We start from the raw sequence: 19573 nt of genomic DNA on the forward strand, positions 1-19573 counted from the left end.
CCACCTGAGTGTCTTTGTGTTGCTTCTGCAGCACAGGGTGAACCTGCTTCTGTCTGCTGAGAGGATGCTGCTGCAGCGGAGGCACAGGACTAACTGTGGGTGTCAAAGAAGGTGAGGAGGAGACAGGAGGAGTGTGGGGAGCAGATGATAGAGGGGATAGTGTGTAAGGAGGTAAGGAAGGAGTGGATGAGGTAGGGGTGGATGGGGGTAGGTGGGAAGGAATGGGCTGTATTGGAGAAAGAGGAACTGTTGCCCCAGATAGACGCTTCTCCGCTCCTTCAACAGATGAGGACTCCAGTCTTTCTGCAAACTCTGGATAACTTGGGGGCATAAAGGCTTTCCACGAACGGCGGTTTGGATTATCCCTCTTATCACCACCTTGATGTCGCCTCTTGACCACGGCGGCCACTCCACCGGAGCCAGATGTGGATGGAGCGATAGACAACCCTGAACCTACAATGCCAACTGGTGGTGACATAACCTGCAGATCACCAGTTAGTTTTAAAGCATCAAAGATCACCCTCTCATCAAGCTTCTTCACTCCTCCAGCATGATCAGCATTCCGGGAGACAAAAACACCACCTATATCAACTCCAAGGGTGCCATTACTGGATAATGTACTTCCTTCTCCTCTCACCTCTCCGCCAGAGCCTAGAGTGCTCCTAGAGGGTTGACACAGTTTGGTCCCTTGATCAATCTGTTCATTGATGCGCATGGTATCATATATGGATCGCTGGGGGACATAGCAATCCTCTATGTAAGCTTCATCCTCATCGCCTTTACCTAGGCAGCGAGGGTTTTGCCTCAGACAGTCCGGACGGCTCAGGGGCTTCCCCATTCTGTCCTTTACACTTCCTTTGTGATGCCACTTAAAAAACCGACTGTGGTTGCGAGTTAAGGTGCAGGTGTAGCAGAGCACTTAGAAATACTAAACAGAAAAACGTAATGTCTCCAGTCCAATAATGTCCATTTGGCTGCATTTAGCAAATCCTTCGGTGTTTCACATTCTAAAAAATTTCATTCATTTCATACGCCTCACGTCCTTGCCTATGTCACTTCAACAGTTGTGCACTTGCTTGGTCTTTTTGAGATGCTGAGCTGCATCAGTGAGGGGGTGAGAGAGACAGCCCAGCCCCTCTGCACCATATTAATCACCAGCTCTGTTTATTTAAAAGGCTGTTAGGAATGAGGGAGAGGTGGAAGGACAGAAACAGTCATCATCTCCCTCTCTGAGAAGTACAAAGTTTAAGGAGAGGTGAGAACAATCCAGACAATGTCCCTTTGTCTTCCCGTCACAAACATGAAGTACGGCTTTCTCCTCCATATTCATATACGTCAACTCATTCCTCAACCCCGTTTTTGCTCTCCCTTAGCGGCAGCGTTGTTTCTCACCGGGCTCCTCTCCTCTGTTGTGGCACAACAGCAAAAAGGCTGAGAGAGCTCGAGCAACTTCTCAGTGAGTCTCAGTGAGAGGCAAGCAGGGAAGTGTAAAAGTCTCCTTTTAAGGTGAGAAAACCCACTCTGTTATATAAAAGAAAAACTGCGTGGGGTGCAATGGATAGGAAAGTACAATACTCCATGGATTGGTTTCATTTTATATGTTCTTTTGTTCAAAAAGCATTCGTTGCAGGAAAAATGACTGAAATCCAGCAAATAAGGGGAAAAAAATATGGGGGAGAAAAGCAAACCTGAACCAAAAAAAAAAAAAAAGAAAAAGAAAAAATAAATCCCTTTACCAAGTTACTGCCACTGTGTACATAGCTTTTCTTCTGCTGTCCTTTGCTTCCATCACAAGGAACTAGGGCTTTATGTCTGCAGGACAAACCCTATTTGTTTTGTGACATCTCGTCATCATCATCATCAACAGTCATCATGAGTGAAAGAAAATAAACCCCATTAACCGCTGAACAGTACAGTGATTAAAAAAAACAAAAAAACAACCTAACTCCAGAACAATGAGAAAAGCATCCTGCTTTAGTGTAAAGCAGTTCGGTTCAATGTTTCAAATATTTTCTTTCATCCTGGTTCCTTTCTTTCTCATTCTCAGATTATCCACAGCTCCAGGGGAGAGGTGGTGCAGTGGATCGAAAGCAGGCAGGATCTTGGAGGGGGTGAGGCTGGAGTGAAAGAGGGCATCTGGGGGTAGATAGAAAAATGGGGGCTTGGAGCCAGGGGCTAGAACTTGGAGCGGCCAGACGAACAGGCAGGCGAGCAGGGCAGTGCAGCGAGTCGTGGGACTGTATCCAGAGGGCAAAGACCCAGACAGCCCTACTAGCTCCAATCCAAGCTTTGCTCTGCAGGCAGCGTCTTCCACCTCTTTACCAGCAGACAATCCCAGGACACGCTCGCTTCCCTTTCGCTCTTTCTTTGCCGTCTTCCTTTTTCCTGCTCCTGACTCCAGACTGAGAATGAACCAAAGTGCCACGCAATCCCAGTTCCTCGCCTCTTTTTCTTTCTTTCTTTAAGCTTTTCTTTCTTCCTCACTCCCAGTCTCTGTTCGCAGGCCACTACACAGCTGAAATGGTTTGCAGCTGCTAAAAAAATCTCCCTCTTTTCCTCTCACTCTCTTGCTGCTCCCCCTCCGTCTTCTCTCTCTCACACTCACATGTATCTCTCTCTCTCTCTCTCACTTGCTTGCTCTCTCCCTACCTCCCTCCCTGCTCTCTCGCTGTTTGTGTTTGAATTCAGCTCCGTTTGTTCTCTTTCCTGCGCTGGTATTAAAACACAGGAAGTGCTCCAATCATGCTGGTTTCCTCTCGAAAGAAAAAAAATTAAGGCGAGACATAGGGAGAGGGTGAGAGAGACAGAGGCATAGGGAAGTTAAGTAGCAATAGTGAGGGAGGCAGGGTGTTAAAAGGGGGCGTGGAGCCAGAGAGAATGAGAGTTGTGCAGAGGAGGATTCTGCTTGTTACAGAAAGAAATAAAACCGGTGAATAGTAGAATAGAGCTGATTATCCCAGACTGAGCAGCAACATTCTGTGGTTTGAAATGTTTTGAAGTAGATAGGATGAAAAATAAAAATAAAATGGTTTTTATTTTATTGTTATTTCCTCCAAGCGAGCAGGCTGCATATTTTACAGCATCTCACTTATTCTTCCTGCCACTGTTGCCAGGTTTGGTGTGGTAGGGGAAAAGAGAAGGGGGCTAGGGATGCGAGATGTCTGCATTCGTGGCTACATTCATCACAGCTTGGTAATGCTCTCCAAATTCTCCAGGGGCACCCCCCCCCACCCCCCTTTTATAGCACAAAAACACCACAAGTGAAATGATACATAGTCAACCAAAAAGAAAGAAAGGAGAAGTGAGGGAGGTACAGAGGTAGGGAGAGAGGGGGCGGGACTGCATGTCTATGGCAGAGAAAAAGGCTTATCAGTAATGAGCTGTCCTTTTTTCCCCCCAAAGCAGTAGTCCAGGCTGCAGACAAGGAAGTGAGTCCAGTCCATTTTGGATACCGCCATTATTTCCTTCTTTGTCAGTTCCCTAGTTCCAGTTAAACCACATTTCCTCAGTTTAACACCGAGGAACAAGTAGAGTTTGTCATAGCAAATGAGCTGCTGGTGTAAAAATAAATACAGAAAATATGTAGACACACACACACACACACACACACAAAAGTCTGTGATATTCACAGGCTTCACTTGAGCATTCATGTCTGCACCCTCACTGAAACCCAATCCGGCTGGGAAGTGTGTTTCAGAGGGAGAGGGGCCAAGAGAAAAAGGGGCTGTGCATTTTTAAAAAAAAGAAACAAAAAAAAAAAAAAAGCAGAGGAGGGGGGTTTGCTGTCTGTTCCCCCAGGATGCCAACACAAAACCTCTGAACAACCACCCACTCAGTCAGAGGGGGGGGGATACCAACAAAAATGGCAACCTGCAGCCCAAGAGCAGAGGCAGGAAGCTTTAAGCTTTCTTTTACTCTTGTTATCCAAAGTTACCGGCTTCTCAGAGTCAGTTATAGTGTTCTTGCTTTACCTCCGCTTTTCTGGCCTCCTTTTTAAGTCTGTTTGTTGAAAGCAGCCTGGTGACAGCTCAGCTGATCAGCAGGCTTGCTGTAGTATTTCTCTCTCTTTCACCTAAAAACACTTGTAACATTCAAAACAGGAGCTCTCTCTTAAATGTTGCACACAGCAGCCCGTGGCCTGCATGTCAAATATGCTAAATACTCCACTCTTTCTTTTTAACTGCCCTCTCTCCTTCCTCCCCCTCCAAATCATCCCCTTCCCTCCACCTCCCTCCCCCTGTCAGTTGCGCTGCAGCTGTCATTGCCGCGTCCAAGGCAAACGTCTTCACAGAAACAAAAGGGGTTTGTCGTTTGCTACACCCACACACACACCCACACACACACCCACACACACACACACACACACTTGCAGAGCTCAGAAACTCTCGCGTGATCTACGGCTAACTGACAATCCCTCTACACAAACCACAACAAGATTCAAATACAGGCATTCATAGATGTGAATGTGCCACCAGGGAGATACAGGAGAAGAACAGGCAGTGATAGAAAATAACCAAATATGAATGAAAGGAACAGTAAAGAAGACATAATGGATGTCAAAAGACTGATAAACAGATTAGGTTTGGCTAATTTGCTCATTCAAATTGTGCCCTTTACCCTACCACCATCTCCTCTGCTTTATTATAGTGACACGGGCAGAGCATATGCTACCATTCATATATGATCTGTTTAACATTAAATTTGATTAGTCAATTCCCCCCTCTTCTATTTTCATTTTCCTTCATTCCTCAGACATCCCAGCTGGTGTAATAGTCACGGAAAAGAGAAGAAAACCAGGAGCGAGGGTCCGCAGAGACTTGTGGAGAAAGTGACGGGACAAGAGGATTAAGAGTTTAGCTTCCCCCGGGGGGGTGGGGGGTGGGGGGGGTGGGGAGGGGGTCAGCTTGTGGTGTGAAAACTTTACTGCCACGTTGATGAGCAGCACTTTGGATCATAGTTTCCACTAAACTGCCTCTTATTTCGACATACGGCTGTTGTGGCTTCACCTGAGGTAAAGACTCATACTTCCATTGAGACAATGGAAGTATGAGTCTAGAGGCTTGAAACCACTTAGTGCAGATAAGTGACATAAACACAAACACAGGTGGAGGGCGTGAAGTGTGTGTTATTGACTTTTCTGGGTCGTTTGTTTGCTCATGGGGGAACACCTGTCGGCAGGAAAACACACTTTTCTCCATCTCTTTCATTTCTCCCTCCCTCCCAACGCAGAGCAAATTTATAATCCACCTCTTCAAAAACACTGTCATTTCATGTCATTTTTTCTCGTGTTTTTCAAATCATTTTGCATCCATTATGCTCTTCCTCCCCCCTCTGTGCTCACCTGGCAGCAGGAAAAATGTGGCTGCCATTTCTTTCTCTCTGTGCTCTTAAACTCCTTACACACCCTTGTGTTTTTTTTTTTTTTTTCACCCAACTCTCATGGGTAGTTTTATATTTACTAGCAGAACATTCCACCTGCCTGTGTGTGTGTGTGTGTAAACATTTATTGTTCTCATCCTTTCTTGAGCAGAGAGACAGCCAAAAGACCTCGACCCAGGACATGCATACCAATGTGACACAAAGTGCACACACACACACACACCTTTAAGCAAATAAGACATGCACCTCCCCCACTGCACTCAATAACTTCAATAAACACACCTGCCAATTATCTACACACACCATGGGTGATTGTAATGGTAGTTTCACATGTTGCTACAATTTAAAAGTGAATTAGTCTGCACACGCACAAACACACACATGTTCACGAACATAAAAACTTCACACTTTACCCAAGCCCGGCTTTCCAGTTGTGTGTGAGGCTGTGAGTTTTCATTCAGCTGGCAGCCACAAGTCTATGTTACAGATGGTGTTCAATGTCCACGTGCGTTTAATGCAGGAAGGACTTTCCACATTATAAACATTTTCGAGGTCAATTCTCTGAGGTGGTTTACGCAATTTAGGGAGTTTTAGTGCGGTAAAAATAGGTTTATTCTCCCTTCCAAATACACACACACACCAAACAGCACCTGTGTGGTTGCCTGCTGAGAGGTCGTGTTGTAGGTCATCATTTTTTTTTCTCCCCTCCCTCACAAAACTCCTCCTCTCTTTTTCCATGAGCTTTCTCCACCTCCCACACATCCACGCACACATCTGATTCGCCTTCTCACTGGGAATCTTACAACAGCTCCAAAAGCTTCTTGGTCAGTCTTTCCGTTCTCAGCAATGGCACTTATTTAATACCAATCACATTGTAACATGTTGCTGTAAATCAGCAGGTGGATAAAAGCATTGCATTTTTTGGTCATCACAACCATCACTGTAAAACTCTGAGGTCAAAAACATCTCGTCAAAAACAAAAAGCGAATTTCACAAGTTTTTTGCCCCATAACAGCTTCTGTTTATAGCACGTCTTTTATCAGATTTATATTTTTCTGTAAAAATATCACCTATGAAAACGAAATAACTTAAAGATAAGAAAAGTCAGATTTTTTGGAACCATACCAATCACATTCTATTATATATATATATATATGGTTAGTATTTGTTTATGTACTGTACTGTGGGTGTAAAAGCTGTGAGGTAGGGAAACCTTAAAATATCAAATAATCAAACAGAACATAGATTTTACAGATATTTGCCCATAACAGACTCTGCTTATATATCATGTCTTTAATTTGATTTATGTATATGATGTACAGAAACAATAATAGGTACTGTGAGGTATAAAAATGTACCAAAAGTCTTTCTAAACTATTTCATACACAAAAGAATTTCTCATTTCGCATTAGGACCTACAAACATTTATTTCAGGCAAACAATGCATTTAGTACGCTTAATATTCCAAAAGAAAATAACAAGATACAATTCCACCATATTAAGCCGTGTTGGACATGGTCTGGAATAATATTTGTCCAAATTTATGTCAGAGCAATGTTTTGAATTCCACTGATCTGAGACAGAGAGTGAGAAAAGACAGAGAGTGAGAACGCTAGGCTGGGCTGGGACATGCCTTTCTAATTCACAACAGCTGAACCAATATAAGACTTGAAATTCGAAAGGCTAAGACGTTACCCTCAAACATGCATGTGTACAGTAACACACCACTCAAGACTTATTTCGCTCTTATAAGCCCAAGACATAAGGAACACTCACTTTCTCGATCAGTCACAAATTTACACAGAGGTGAAACGTGTGTGTTTTGATATGAATATAAGTGTGTGTTCGCACGACAGCGAGTTGTAGTAGAGTCACGCAAGAGAGACCCGGTTATTTGATTCGAGAATATATGGAAGCATGATCCAATCAGCACGACGCACTCAGGTATGAACACACAGACAGAATGGAGAGAACGGAGGCAATAAGTGGTCCAGGAAAATCCAGAGAGCCCATAAACACGCTGCCGGCCAGATGATGTATGACTTGGATTTGCTGGGGAGTCATGGGAGGGTTACTGGGCTCTGACACACTGAACTCTTCAGAACAAATTCTGCTTAGACTTTGAGAGCTTGTCAACATGGGCGCCAGCTGAAAACAGGTCAACCCCGAGTCGTGCTGAAAATCATTTGCTACTCTCAGATCTTTAAGGACACCAACTTAACATACTCCAACAGCCTTTTCCACTTCAGTTTCATTGTTGGTTTTGAAAACTTCCAAGTATGTGTTCAACATGATTAATGGGGAGCATGTTTTTATGGATCTGCTCTTTGCTTTTTTCTACAGTTCCAACATAAAAAAACCCAAAAAAAACACGTCAATTTCATTAAAGGCTCATTTGGTGTGACCTTCCAAACGCTGAACATGCAGGTTTAGCAAGGAATGTTAGTGATGTATGATTTCCAGACCTGAACAGAAATGTTGCCTTGATCATCTACATAAATTACGAGCTTTCTAGAACACACTCAGTGATATATTGGAGGGGGTTGTTCTAGTACAAGGTATCCATCAATCAAGTCCCAAAAAGTCTTTTTATTAACTGCTAATTACTAAAACCTGCAGTGTTAATGTGTAAGAAGCCTTATAGGCCCAAATTAGGCCATATCCCAGCTTCACAGCATGGGCCCAAAGACAACCAGTAAGCTGCTGGCCCAGTTTAGCTCGACTTCTGCGCCCATCATTAAATAGTTGCTGACACAGTTGGTGCAGGGAAGGACAGTGAGTCGCACGCTTGCCCATTCTACAAGGCTTAAAGACTACAGGATGGAGAGGAGAGAGGACAAAATAAGAGAGATGAGGAGGTGAGAGGTGTGAAGGAGAAAGAGATGGAAGGGGGAAGACAGGTGGACGCACACAGTCATGATTTAAGTCAGGAATTTTCATGTGGGCACAAAGACACACTGAGACACGCATGCATCCTGTTGTGCTGTCACCCAGACTAAGCAGCCCTTCCCAGGAATGTCCATCTGCAGCTGCAGGTTTAGAGCCTTGTTACTGCCCTTCACTAACGTGCCAGTATGTTGTTGTGTTTGTGTGTGTCTGTGTTTTCTCTTCCCACCCGGAGACTGTGTCAGCTGCTTAGGGATGAAGGGAGCCAGGGGCATGCAGTGGGATGTTGATGCCACACCCTAGTGTGTGTGTGTGTGTATGTGTGTGTGTGTGTGTGTGTGTGTGTGTGTGTGTGTGTGTGTGTGTGTGTGTGTGTGAGGGTGGGGTAAGGAGACAGCTGACATTCTGGCTGCACACCGAAAAAAGACTGGAATTAGAAGCATCCTCTGATGCAGAGTGCACATGCGCACGTGTATAAACAGACAACCCAGACCCACACACACCCACACCCACCTATCATCGACCCTCAGAGCAACAATCACATATTCCACTGTAGCACATATGTGAAGACAGTATGGTCATGTATAAATGCCAGTGATGTTAATACGTGAACAGACACACATTAATGATCATCATTTTGTCAGTGATGGGGTTTTTTTTTCCCCCATCACACTTGTACTTTTTCAAATTCTGGAATCTTTAAAGACATCAGAGAGCATTCATTTAGCATTTGAACACTTCAGATCTACAATATGCAACTTAAGCTACTGATCCCAACAGACTGCTATGACATGCTCTTCCCAGCTGTTCAGGCGGTCATTGTGAAATAACAATACATGAGAATGCTCTAGAACTTTTTAATGGAGCAGAAATCAATGAAATTCTCTGACTGGTCAGATGGGCTCAAAACATTCAAATGTCTCTGCACTGCTGCAAGGACTGTTAGAGGACTCGGGGTCAAAGGAGGCTTTCACAGCAAAATGTTTCTCCAAATATTATCCTCCATAAAAAGGTTTCACACATCTTTGGTATCATTTTTATGTATTTCTATATTAATTGGTTCTTTTAGAGGTAAGTATTGATCAAATTTGTAAGAAATATTTATAGTAGAAAATAATGTAAAAAAAACACTTAACCCCTTACTTTTTTTTAAATTTAGAAAAACCAAGAGGAACGTTAACCTTTACCTACTCACAAATACCTGTAATTTAAGTAAATCGTGATATCTGCTAATAAACTCAGCTTAAGAAGCCGAAACTCTGAGCAACACTCACAACTCTTGGTATTGTAATAACAATATGTTTTGGCCACTGGCCTTTGCTACAGCCACCATTAAGCATTACAAATAACATTTAAATAATTAAAAGCTTGAAAAAGCTTGTATTATAAAACTTTTCAACGGCTCTTTAACTTAAATTCTATCTCAACTTTCTTTCATGGCTAGAGTATCTATGCCATGTGTTGTCCAGAAGGAGAAGAAGTGCTAATTGTGGAGAGGAACACTGTTTTCTCCATCATTGACCCATTAAGTCTCGGTGAGATCACTCTTTGGGAAGTTTAAACAAATATCTGACAACATTACCTCCCACTCCCATGACCCTTCATCCCCTGGCTGCCCTCCACACAGACTCACTTACACTCTCTCTCTCTCGCTCGCTCACACACTTCGCCCTGAGTCCCCTCATCTTTCTAAGCATCGGCATGACATCATCCCTCTAGACTGGAAATTGGGTCTAGTGGGGGATGGGAGGAGGGGTGAGAGGAGAGGAGAGAGGGGTGGCCTGTTCTGTTTTGGAGCCAGACAGACATGTTTAGGTTTGAAATGAGCCGAGTTGGATCAGTTACAGAAAAAGACACAGAGAGGTTGGGGAGGGGGAGACAAAGCAGGAGGAGAGATTGGCTTCCAAGATCTTCACATCTTTTGTTTCTTCCTTGATTGCTCTTTAGCTATTAGCCTGAGCTAGAGGCAACATATTTTTGTAGCTATATGTAGCTTAGTGGATTAAAACTGAATAAGAGTCAAAAGTGGATCCGATGGGGAACAGAAGAAACGTGTAGAAGCCCACCTCGATCCCACCTATTCCTATATTTCCTCATCTTCCTCTCTGCATCTGTAAAGCCTGCCTCGTGATCCTGCTCTCCATGAAATCCTGCTTTCTCCCCTTTTCTTTATTCTGAACAATAGCCCCTGACATCTCAGTTGCCCACCTATAAATACCCCTCTGCCCCCAAGTAGAGCGACAGACCCTTTCTCTGTGCTCTACATAGCCCTGCAGAGAGTAGCTATTACATTCTAGCCCCACTATTAGTTTTGCACCCAGTCTGCCACTAGTCTGTCTGCACCTCAGCTCACAGTTCACAGCTTTAATGAAGGAAAATCTTAACTAGTGCATAAATAACAGGATGTACCTACTACACAAGTCGGCTTAGTTTGGATGAGCCGAGTAAAATTTTGATTTTATTTTCTCATTTTCAGTCTTTTTGTAGCGTGACTTCAGAAAAACATTTGAATCTGCTCTGTGTTACAGTATAAAACTCACAAAAATAAACTGAACTTGGCCACCCAACTCCCCAGCTAATCTGTAATGAAACGTTTCCATGGTTACAGTCTCGACACCTGCTGACTAAAGAAGGGAAAGAATATATTTGTCATATCTTTTTTTAAAAGGCTTTGATGCTTCGCTTGATAGTGGGATTCATTTGTTGGCCGTGGCTGCAAAGTTTGACAGAAATAGTTATTTATTTATTAATTTATTAAACTTTTCCCAGTCAAATATTGATTAGTGACTTGATGCAGCTATATTATTTCTGCCATGTTTTTAGTTTCAAGTCTTAATTTGACCATAAATCATGGTCCAGGTGGTCAAATCCCGGCCTACGCACCAGGCATGTCCTTGACCAAGACACTCATCACTAGCTCCCCAAGTGCCGCCTGTGACGGCTCGCTGCTCCTCCCAATGTGAGATGGATTAAATGCAGATTGAAATTCATTGTACCATGTAAATGTGCTCAGGGACATTTGTTAAACATTAGTCCTGCACAAGACAAATCTGACTGTAAGGCAATTGAAGCTATGCAGGCCTTCTCAATTATTTTTTCATGGTTCACATTTTTAGTTCACACGATTGTAAGTGACATGTGTTGTCAAATACGTCAAATCATTCTCGATTTCGTTTGAACAAAAATTTCCACACCTTACTTATCCTAAACTTATCTACTTATCTAAAAAAATCGAATCTGAGTCACTTGGGGGCAAGAAGATAACTTGAGCTTCAGCTGTAATGTGAATGTAGCATTAGTTATATGTCTGCCAAAGGCAAAGTCTATCTTTGTAAAACTGGCCCAAGTATTGAACCCAAGCTCCACCACGAATGACCAGAATTTTTATTTTAACTAGTTTAACTAGGCCTTCTAACTACTAGTTTTAAAATACTCTTTCACTGAGCTCAGATAGATTGTCTCAAGCCCAAGTCAGATCATTTTTAATCGTCTTATTTGTTCAGACCAACAGTTCAAAACCAAAACCTATTCAGTTCTGTGCGTCTTTAAAAAAAGCAGTATTTCACTACAACTAGGCATCATTTTGCATATTTTCTGTTTATTAAATGACAGTTAAAGAGGATCAACCCGTTCGCTGACTTGATTAATTTAACTGCACACCAGACCAAATACATGTAACAGCTTTACAGTCTTTGTCTGATCTAGTTCCTTTTTTCACAGCTCTGTCATTTTCTCTCTGAATGTCTCTCTCCCTCCTCTCATCCCTCCCTCCTTCTCTCAACACCTCTTTATCTCCTCTGCCTGTTTGTGCTCCGCCACACGTTCACTCGACTCGCTCTCATTAAAAAGACCTGCAACGGGGAATGAAGAGAGGGGGCGAGAAAGACCCAGGAACAGGTGGAGGGATGGAAGAAGAAACCAGTACAAAGAGAGCTTAGTAAGGCAAGAGAGAGATGTGAGGGTAATAAAGAGGTGTCACTAAATATCCAAATAATTTCAAAGGGATAAAAAAGATAATAGAGGAGAGAGCAGGGATGACAAAGCAGAAATGAAGAGAAGCAAAAGTGTCTTGTGAAATGGAAAAAAAAAAAAAAAATGTTCTTTGATCCACCCACACATCTTAACAACAGTGGAGCCAATCACTCTCTGGGGGATGAGCAGGATTCCAACTGCATTTTTTCGAATGCATAAAAATGATCGGTGCTCACATCACGAGTCATTAGTCATTTTCAAAAAAGCATAACCTTTCTCAGAGCAGATGAGAGAGACTGGTTCATAGTGTGTGCCATTTGTGCATGTTTCTTCTCCTGAGCTCTCGAACACTTAAGTAGTTTTCTCAAATCGACAGGATGTTACATCATGACATGGAAATGTGCTCTTTAATGACAGCAGTCAGTGTAAAAGAGCAGTGTGTGCTCAGGAACAAAAGTGGAGTAATGCAACAAGTACAATGGAGGTGCCAGCAAAGCACATTCCTGGGGTCAGTTCCTATGTAATTCTAAACTCTAAAGATTTCTCTTTAAAAACAGAAACACGCTACAGTCACTTAGATTTTAATACTGAATAATACAGAATGTGTCAATATATAAACAGTTATTTGCTGATGTTGGATGAAAATGCATCAATTTTCATCCACTTGCTGTGCAAAGAGGAAACGTTCTCTCAGCTTTTTTTAGTCAGTATTTAAGCACACTGCCTATAAACGATCTGTCAAATAATCAATTCAAATTAACTGCAGATTGAAGCTTTACAAATGTGAGGTTAAGATCGCTTTCTCATTTTATTGCTCAACGTGTCCCAGTGTTACAGTTGTTTAGACTTTTACAGCCTCTTACTTGCTGTATTCTTCTTCTTTTCTCATATAAAAGTGCTAGTAAGAGCCTGAAAGCAGAAATGCTAAAACGTACTCCATTAAAAAATTATTAGTTATGATGCTTTTGATGCTGATATGATGAATATACAGTATAAGTCTATGCTTTCCTATTAATAAGATTTCCACAGGAATCTAAAATGTTCAGGCATTTTTAGGTTTAATTCACTCAAAGGAGAACAACTAGTAGCAATATTAGCATTCAACTGTACAGGATGGGTCTACACACCAGTGAAGCTCAACTTTTTGAAAAGGGGAAAATATTATTGTGAGTTTGCAGTAAACTGCGAACCACTTTTACAGCAAGGTGGTGAAAGCACAACAATACATGATAATGCATTAGTTGATTATACTGTGTTAGGAATCTGCATCGTAAAAGTAACTAGTAACAAAAGTACAATAATTTCATCTGAACTGCAGGAGAGTAAAAACAAAAGTAGCATAAATTGCAAAAACTAAGTTCAACCAAACCTTTCTGTCCTAACCCAATTGCTAAAATATATGACAGATACATTCATATTTTCATCTCGATGAACTAAATAATTAGGTTTATAGCACATTCTATGTCAATAATTTCTCATTAAGTCAAGCTGTGATGCTATGTGATGACTAGCAATGTCTCATCAGCTCATGTTTTAGCTTTCATGTTTGGTGTAGAACAAAGCCAGAATGCCGCTCTGCAGCTGAGGGCTGTGTCCTCAGATGCCATCTTTACAATAATGTGCAAATTCCTGAGGTAAATAAATGACAAGACAAAGGCAGTACAGACATCTGCAACGCAACCACGGGAGAAGCAAATAAGAGATGTGTGATTTGCTTCATATCAAATTTAGACCATCTTCCACATCACCACAATGACAAGGCTAACAAGTTCAAAATGCTAAAAAGGGTGGTGGCTGAACATCATAAAGTGGGAATGATATGTTTGTTTGAGGGGAACAGAGGCGAGGGGTGTGTGTTAGTAGAAAATGGGAAAAAAAAGCAGAGAAAGCTTCGTAACTGTCCTTTAGAGAAAAAGCGACATGATTCAGCAGCGTGTGAGGCATCTCAAAGAGATGCGTGACCTAACTAATAACCATCGCTGACTCGTAAAACACACACACACACACACACACACACACACCCTTACTTCATGGTCTTTAGGGGTATGAGCAAGAGGAAATGATGGATACAGACCTCCTCAGAGGCTCTACAATTATTGAATGTCACTATTCATCTCACACACAGATCTGTGCTCTAACTAGCTGTTAGAGCACTGGCTGTTCTGTTTATCTGTAGAAATGCGATTTAACAGCATCATGTGAAAGGAAGTGACTGTACAGAACAGAACAAACAAGTACAACCTTTACACCCTGAATATGGTTAAGATTAATTCCACTTCAGTGACAAACACACATGTAAACATACACACTATTGTGTGCTGTAGTGTATGCCACAGAAAACCACATGCATACTGTTCACACTGCCACCTCACGAACACACAACTGTATGCTGATATTCATACATGTCGCGTCCATGGAAATAACCAGCGAGAAGAAAACCATCTTACCTTGAACTCCTGCAGCTGCTGTTTGATCATCTCCACCTCTGTGCCGACCATGCCTTGTTCCTTCAGCCCCTCTTCAGCCCTTCCAAGCATGCCCTGCAACTCAGCAACCAGCCTGTAGAACTCCTGAACACGCTCTGCAGTGTCCTCAATCTGGTCCAATCTGGCCTGTCCACGCTCACTCAGCTGGCAGAAAAAGAATTAAATAATCAGAGTCCAGAAAAAACGAACTTTTACAATTTTGTTTCGTAACAATTCATCGAGAAACTAATGCGTCATTGCTAAAGTGAGTGCTTTGATAATGTCATGAACTTCGAGAATTTCACACAAACATTTAATAAGATTAGATGTTGGAAAAGTCCATCACTGCTGCAGCAGAGGTCGAATAATTAAAGATCACTACCACCACAATGACCATTATTTCTTCCTTGTCTCTCACCTTGCCAGCTTGGCGACTAAGAGCTTCAGTCTCCCTCCTGAGAGCCAGGAGATCGGGTGAGGAGCCCTCTCGGCGTAGCATGGTAGTGCATTCAGATGCATGACCCTCCAGTTCTGTCCTGAGGTTGGCCAGACGGGACAGGAAGCCCTTCAGGGCGTCAGTCTGAGAGGCTAAGGAGTCCGCATCACGTCCGACGGGGCTGAGGGAGTCCAGTTCATCATCAAGGTCGGCGAGGCGTGAGAAGACATCTCGCACGTGAGACTGTACCTCGCCGACTCCCTGCAGCCGAGACTCCAGGGAGGAGCAGCACTGCTCAATCTGATGAATAAAAAAATGTAAAGAGACGGACTGAGGAAAATGCACACAAGGCTTTAGAAGAAGCACAGTCAAGTTTGTATTTTATCATAAAGTGCGTTTCAATTCAAAAACCATATTTAGCTCATTCATGGTTTCTCCACATAGTAATAATGGATGGATGGATGGGCAGGTGCAACTTTTGTTGTGTGTGGTGTTAAAAAATGGCTTTACTATGGATTTGCTATGGACAAAGACGTAGTGGCGATATTTGTGGCATACGAAAGCATTACCTCATCAAATTAACCAGAAAATAGGAGCATGTGTGGTAATATTTTCTCTGGTAAAGCTGAACAAATCACTGGAAAAAAGCAATGTGTAGTCAAACCAGAAAATGATGCAACACCAAGTAAAAATAGATTTAGTCAGTGTAGGTGCAAGAAAGAGAAGGCAGAAACATTATCTAAGAGCAGGCAGATTTCCACGTTTCCTACAGCATAGCAACTCTTTTCCCCAGTAAAAGTACTTTAGAGCCATATTTCAAAACAGAAAATAAATAGATAAAACCTCTTGGTTTTAAAAAAAGTATGTTGCAGATTGTTTGAATAGACATTTGGTGCCCCTGTGATAGCTATGAGAGCTTGAGCAGTATATTTGGAAGCTGGACTGCAGGAATATACATAAATAAACAAATGCTTCAGTAAAAGTTTTCATTTTAAATGGTTAGAATTAGTGTCATTTTATTGTGTCATTGTGGGTTACTGGGCGTGGTACCTGAAGGAGCCACAGTGCTTCATGAAGCCACTGGAGATGCAGAACTGTGGGTGCCAAATTCTCCACGCTCAGGTTTACATTTCAAACTATGATCAAGTGTAGAATGTCCACAATGACCATATATGACTACTGTAAGTCTAATAGCCAAACTCTTCTGACAGCTCTGCTCTCTCTCAGCTCACTGACACTTGTCTAAGCACTGACCCCCACCCCCACAAACACACACACTAGACCTGACGTCCTCTCACACCGTGACCCTTGATATAAATAGTTTCCCTAGTTGCTCAACATCTCCTAAATTCAGACTGTACAGTAACTTGTAATTGTTGCGACTCTTTTTTTATATGCTGGTTTCTACAGCCGTCTGCCACAGGGAAGAAGCTTCAGTGCTTCAACGCTGTATGTGGATTAAGTATATTTTGGAAACTCACTGGCTTTCGCCCGTGACCTCTTCAACAAACAATTAACTATTTCAGAAATGTGTTGAGGGTCAACACTGAGCTACAAAGGACAACAAAACATGTCCTCTGAGCTGAAATTCATCTTTCAAAAAGTTGTTGTGCTAAGTCTGTTTTTGTTTTAGCTTGAGACCTTATAAAAGCTACATAACTTATAACAACGATTAAAAAAACCAAACATATTGTATTATTATATTATATTATTATCATATATATTTCCTGACGGTGACTCTGCTCCTCACCTTGTCTGTAATGTCATTATACTCTTTCTCTGTGTCTTTGGCCTGCTCCTGAAGCCGGTCAGCCCCCTCAGTGCTGTCTCCTGATGTCTGGGGGGCATCCTGCACCAGCCCCTGGGCCAGATCTCTGAGGTAGACCACCTGTGGTTGCAGGGACCTCAGGCTCTCCTGCTGACTTCTAAGTCTCTCCAGACTCTTGGCACTGCAGGCCTGAACAAAAGAGATTTAAGGTGAATCAGAAATTCATTCGCTTCCTGTATATGCTGCCCCAGTACTTTGTTGATAAGTACAATGCAATATGAACAATATGTTTGCAGTACCTGAGGTCCCAGAGCCTCCTGGACTTCAATCTGGTGCTTGGCTGCTTCCAGCCTCCTCTCCACAGCCTGTCTGCCCTCTTCAAACTCCTTAAGGCGGCTAGCCAGCTCCTCCAGCTGGGAGGTGCGGTTATGGACCCTCTCTCCCAGTCCATACACTCTGCGGTTGAGCTGGGCCTTCTCATCTCGTACCTATAGAAAATTATTAAAAATAAGTTTCTTTATTTACTGAATTCGGTGCGTCTCCAAATTTAACAGCCACATCCCCTTAATACAATCATAAAGCTCTAAAGAATTTCACAATATTCATGCAAATGAGAGACTCTTTAATATCTAATGATAACACACGGTGGAGAGTAGAAATCAAAATGTTAATCTGGTAAATCTAAATCAACTACACACCTCTTCCTCTCCAATACAGCACTGCTCCAGCAGCTGATCAGCAGCAGTATTGAAAGACTCCAGAAGGGGTTGTCGTCTATCAAGGTCCAGTGACAGACTTCTGGCCTTTTGTAGGGCTTCATCCAAGGCAGACGAATCAAGTGTTGGCTGGATTTCTCCATCCTTTTCTTCACACTCTGCTAACCACAGTACCAACTCTGCGTTGTACTGCTGATAGGATACGGCTTTGCTCAGAGTGGTTTTCAGTTTGCCCTCTCGATCTGAGATTCGCTGGTTCAACCCTTCCCAGTCCTGTCGTAACAAGGCCAGGCGGGACTGCAGGGCAGAGCGCTCGTCTCCGCCCGCTGGGAGACTGGCGAGCAGTGACGCTCCCTCAGCCTGAAGCAGCTCATAGGAGCCTCGCTGACTGGCAATTCCACGCTGAAACTCATCTGTCTGTGCCAGCAGGGAGCGGAGGGCCTCCGGCTGGCAGGGTAGGGCATCACTGGATGATTCTCGAAGATCTGCCTGCTTGTCAAGCCAGGAGCGCAGCTCTTCAAACATCTGCTGGAACTGTTGGGTGGAGGACAGGGCAGCTTGGAGCTGAGAAAGACCGTCGGCTACAGGAAAGACGAGAAGAACACAGGGGATTAGAAACATAAACACTCAGAAACTATTTCAAACAAAAAAGGACAAACTGATCTTGTTATATTTATTCCAAAGATCTGTTAGAAGGGTTTTTGTAATCCAAACAATATTCCCATTACAGCTCAGAGAGATTAAGTTTGAAAGGAAATGTTGTTCAACATTAAAATTTAACTAATTCACTGGATAAAGCTTAACGTTATTAGTGTAAATTTAGCACTACTTGCAAGTAGACCAATCATAAACAAGCCAGGAGGTCATATTAAGATCCACCAGAAGCCAATTACTATATTAGCCAGACAAATGCAACACACCAGCGCGCTCCTCCAGACTCTTCAGTGGCCCACTGACACTCTCCAGCCGTTTTTTCAGCTCTTCTTTTAGGTAGGGTTCAGCTATGATGGCACTCAGCTCCCGGCAGAGCCTCTCAGCCTCGGCCAGCTCCATCCGTCGTCTCTCCAGCTCAGAGCGGATCTCTCCGGTTTCCTGAAGGCGACGTTTCAGTGCCTCGGGATGGGCACTCAAAGAGGCCTGAGCGTCCAACTGCTCACTCAGGGCGGAAACGCTGGAGGAGAGTTCCTTTAGCAGGGTCTGGATAGTGGAGAAAGGTTAGAGAACTATATGTTCATGCAGACAGCAGAACTTAAAAGCTTTAAAACTAGACGCACCTGGTACCGCTCACTGGTTCCTAGGGCCTGGTCGATGTGATTTGACCTCTGACTCAGCTGATTTGTGAGGTCGCCCCACTGATGAGAGATGGAGCCAAACTCCGTCTGCACCTCCTCCAGGTCCTTGGGGTCCTGTGCAGAGTCACCAGTCTGGGAGAGGATACCCTCCGCGGACTGTGTCAGCTGGTCAAACTGTGGCCGCCGGGTCTCAAACTCACGCAGCATGAACTGAAAAAAAGAGGTGTTTAAAGCATGAGATGTAAAAGCCTGATGAAACCCCTGAAAAAAGTAACAATAAAAAAAAAAAAAAAAAAAAATCTTGGGCTTTCTGATAATTAATGGTTCAAAAGCAAATGTTACAACTTACTTACTTTATTTAAAAAGTTTCTGCCACATACCTGCACTTGTTGTTTTTGTGTGTTAAGCATATTGGGGTCGATGCTCAGTGGTCCCAGCACACTCATCATCAGTTCTTTCTCCCTCAGCCATGGGCCCAGCTGATTGGCTGCTGATGCAAAGCTGCCCAGTCTATCAGCACATGTTTCGAGCTCAGTCTGCCTCTGGGCTGCAGTCTGATTGGCTGTCTGCCAGCGTGAGTCTGGAAATTACCCAATGGAGATAAAGAAGAGTGGGGAAAACATAAAACAAAAGAAAAGGCCGTTGTCCAGTGTATAACT

The 19573-nt window shown here is 43.1% G+C and overlaps 1 protein-coding gene across 22 annotated transcripts in view; it reads right to left on the reverse strand.

Moving 5' to 3' along the window:
- The window catches only part of macf1a (microtubule actin crosslinking factor 1a), a 194909-nt gene that overhangs the window by 39482 nt on the left and 135854 nt on the right, over positions 1–19573 (reverse strand). For all 22 annotated transcript variants that reach the window (XM_067479025.1, XM_067479114.1, XM_067478944.1 and 19 more), the window contains 8 exons: positions 19295–19494; positions 18897–19124; positions 18543–18819; positions 17605–18203; positions 17206–17394; positions 16889–17095; positions 15121–15438; positions 14685–14867 (listed from right to left, as the gene is read on the reverse strand). In XM_067479025.1, coding sequence (XP_067335126.1) covers positions 14685–14867; positions 15121–15438; positions 16889–17095; positions 17206–17394; positions 17605–18203; positions 18543–18819; positions 18897–19124; positions 19295–19494 — 2201 coding nt within the window. The remainder of the gene's footprint in view (positions 1–14684; positions 14868–15120; positions 15439–16888; positions 17096–17205; positions 17395–17604; positions 18204–18542; positions 18820–18896; positions 19125–19294; positions 19495–19573) is intronic.

This window comes from Channa argus, chromosome 1 (assembly GCF_033026475.1).
Source record: "Channa argus isolate prfri chromosome 1, Channa argus male v1.0, whole genome shotgun sequence".
NCBI classification, from domain to species: domain Eukaryota; kingdom Metazoa; phylum Chordata; class Actinopteri; order Anabantiformes; family Channidae; genus Channa; species Channa argus.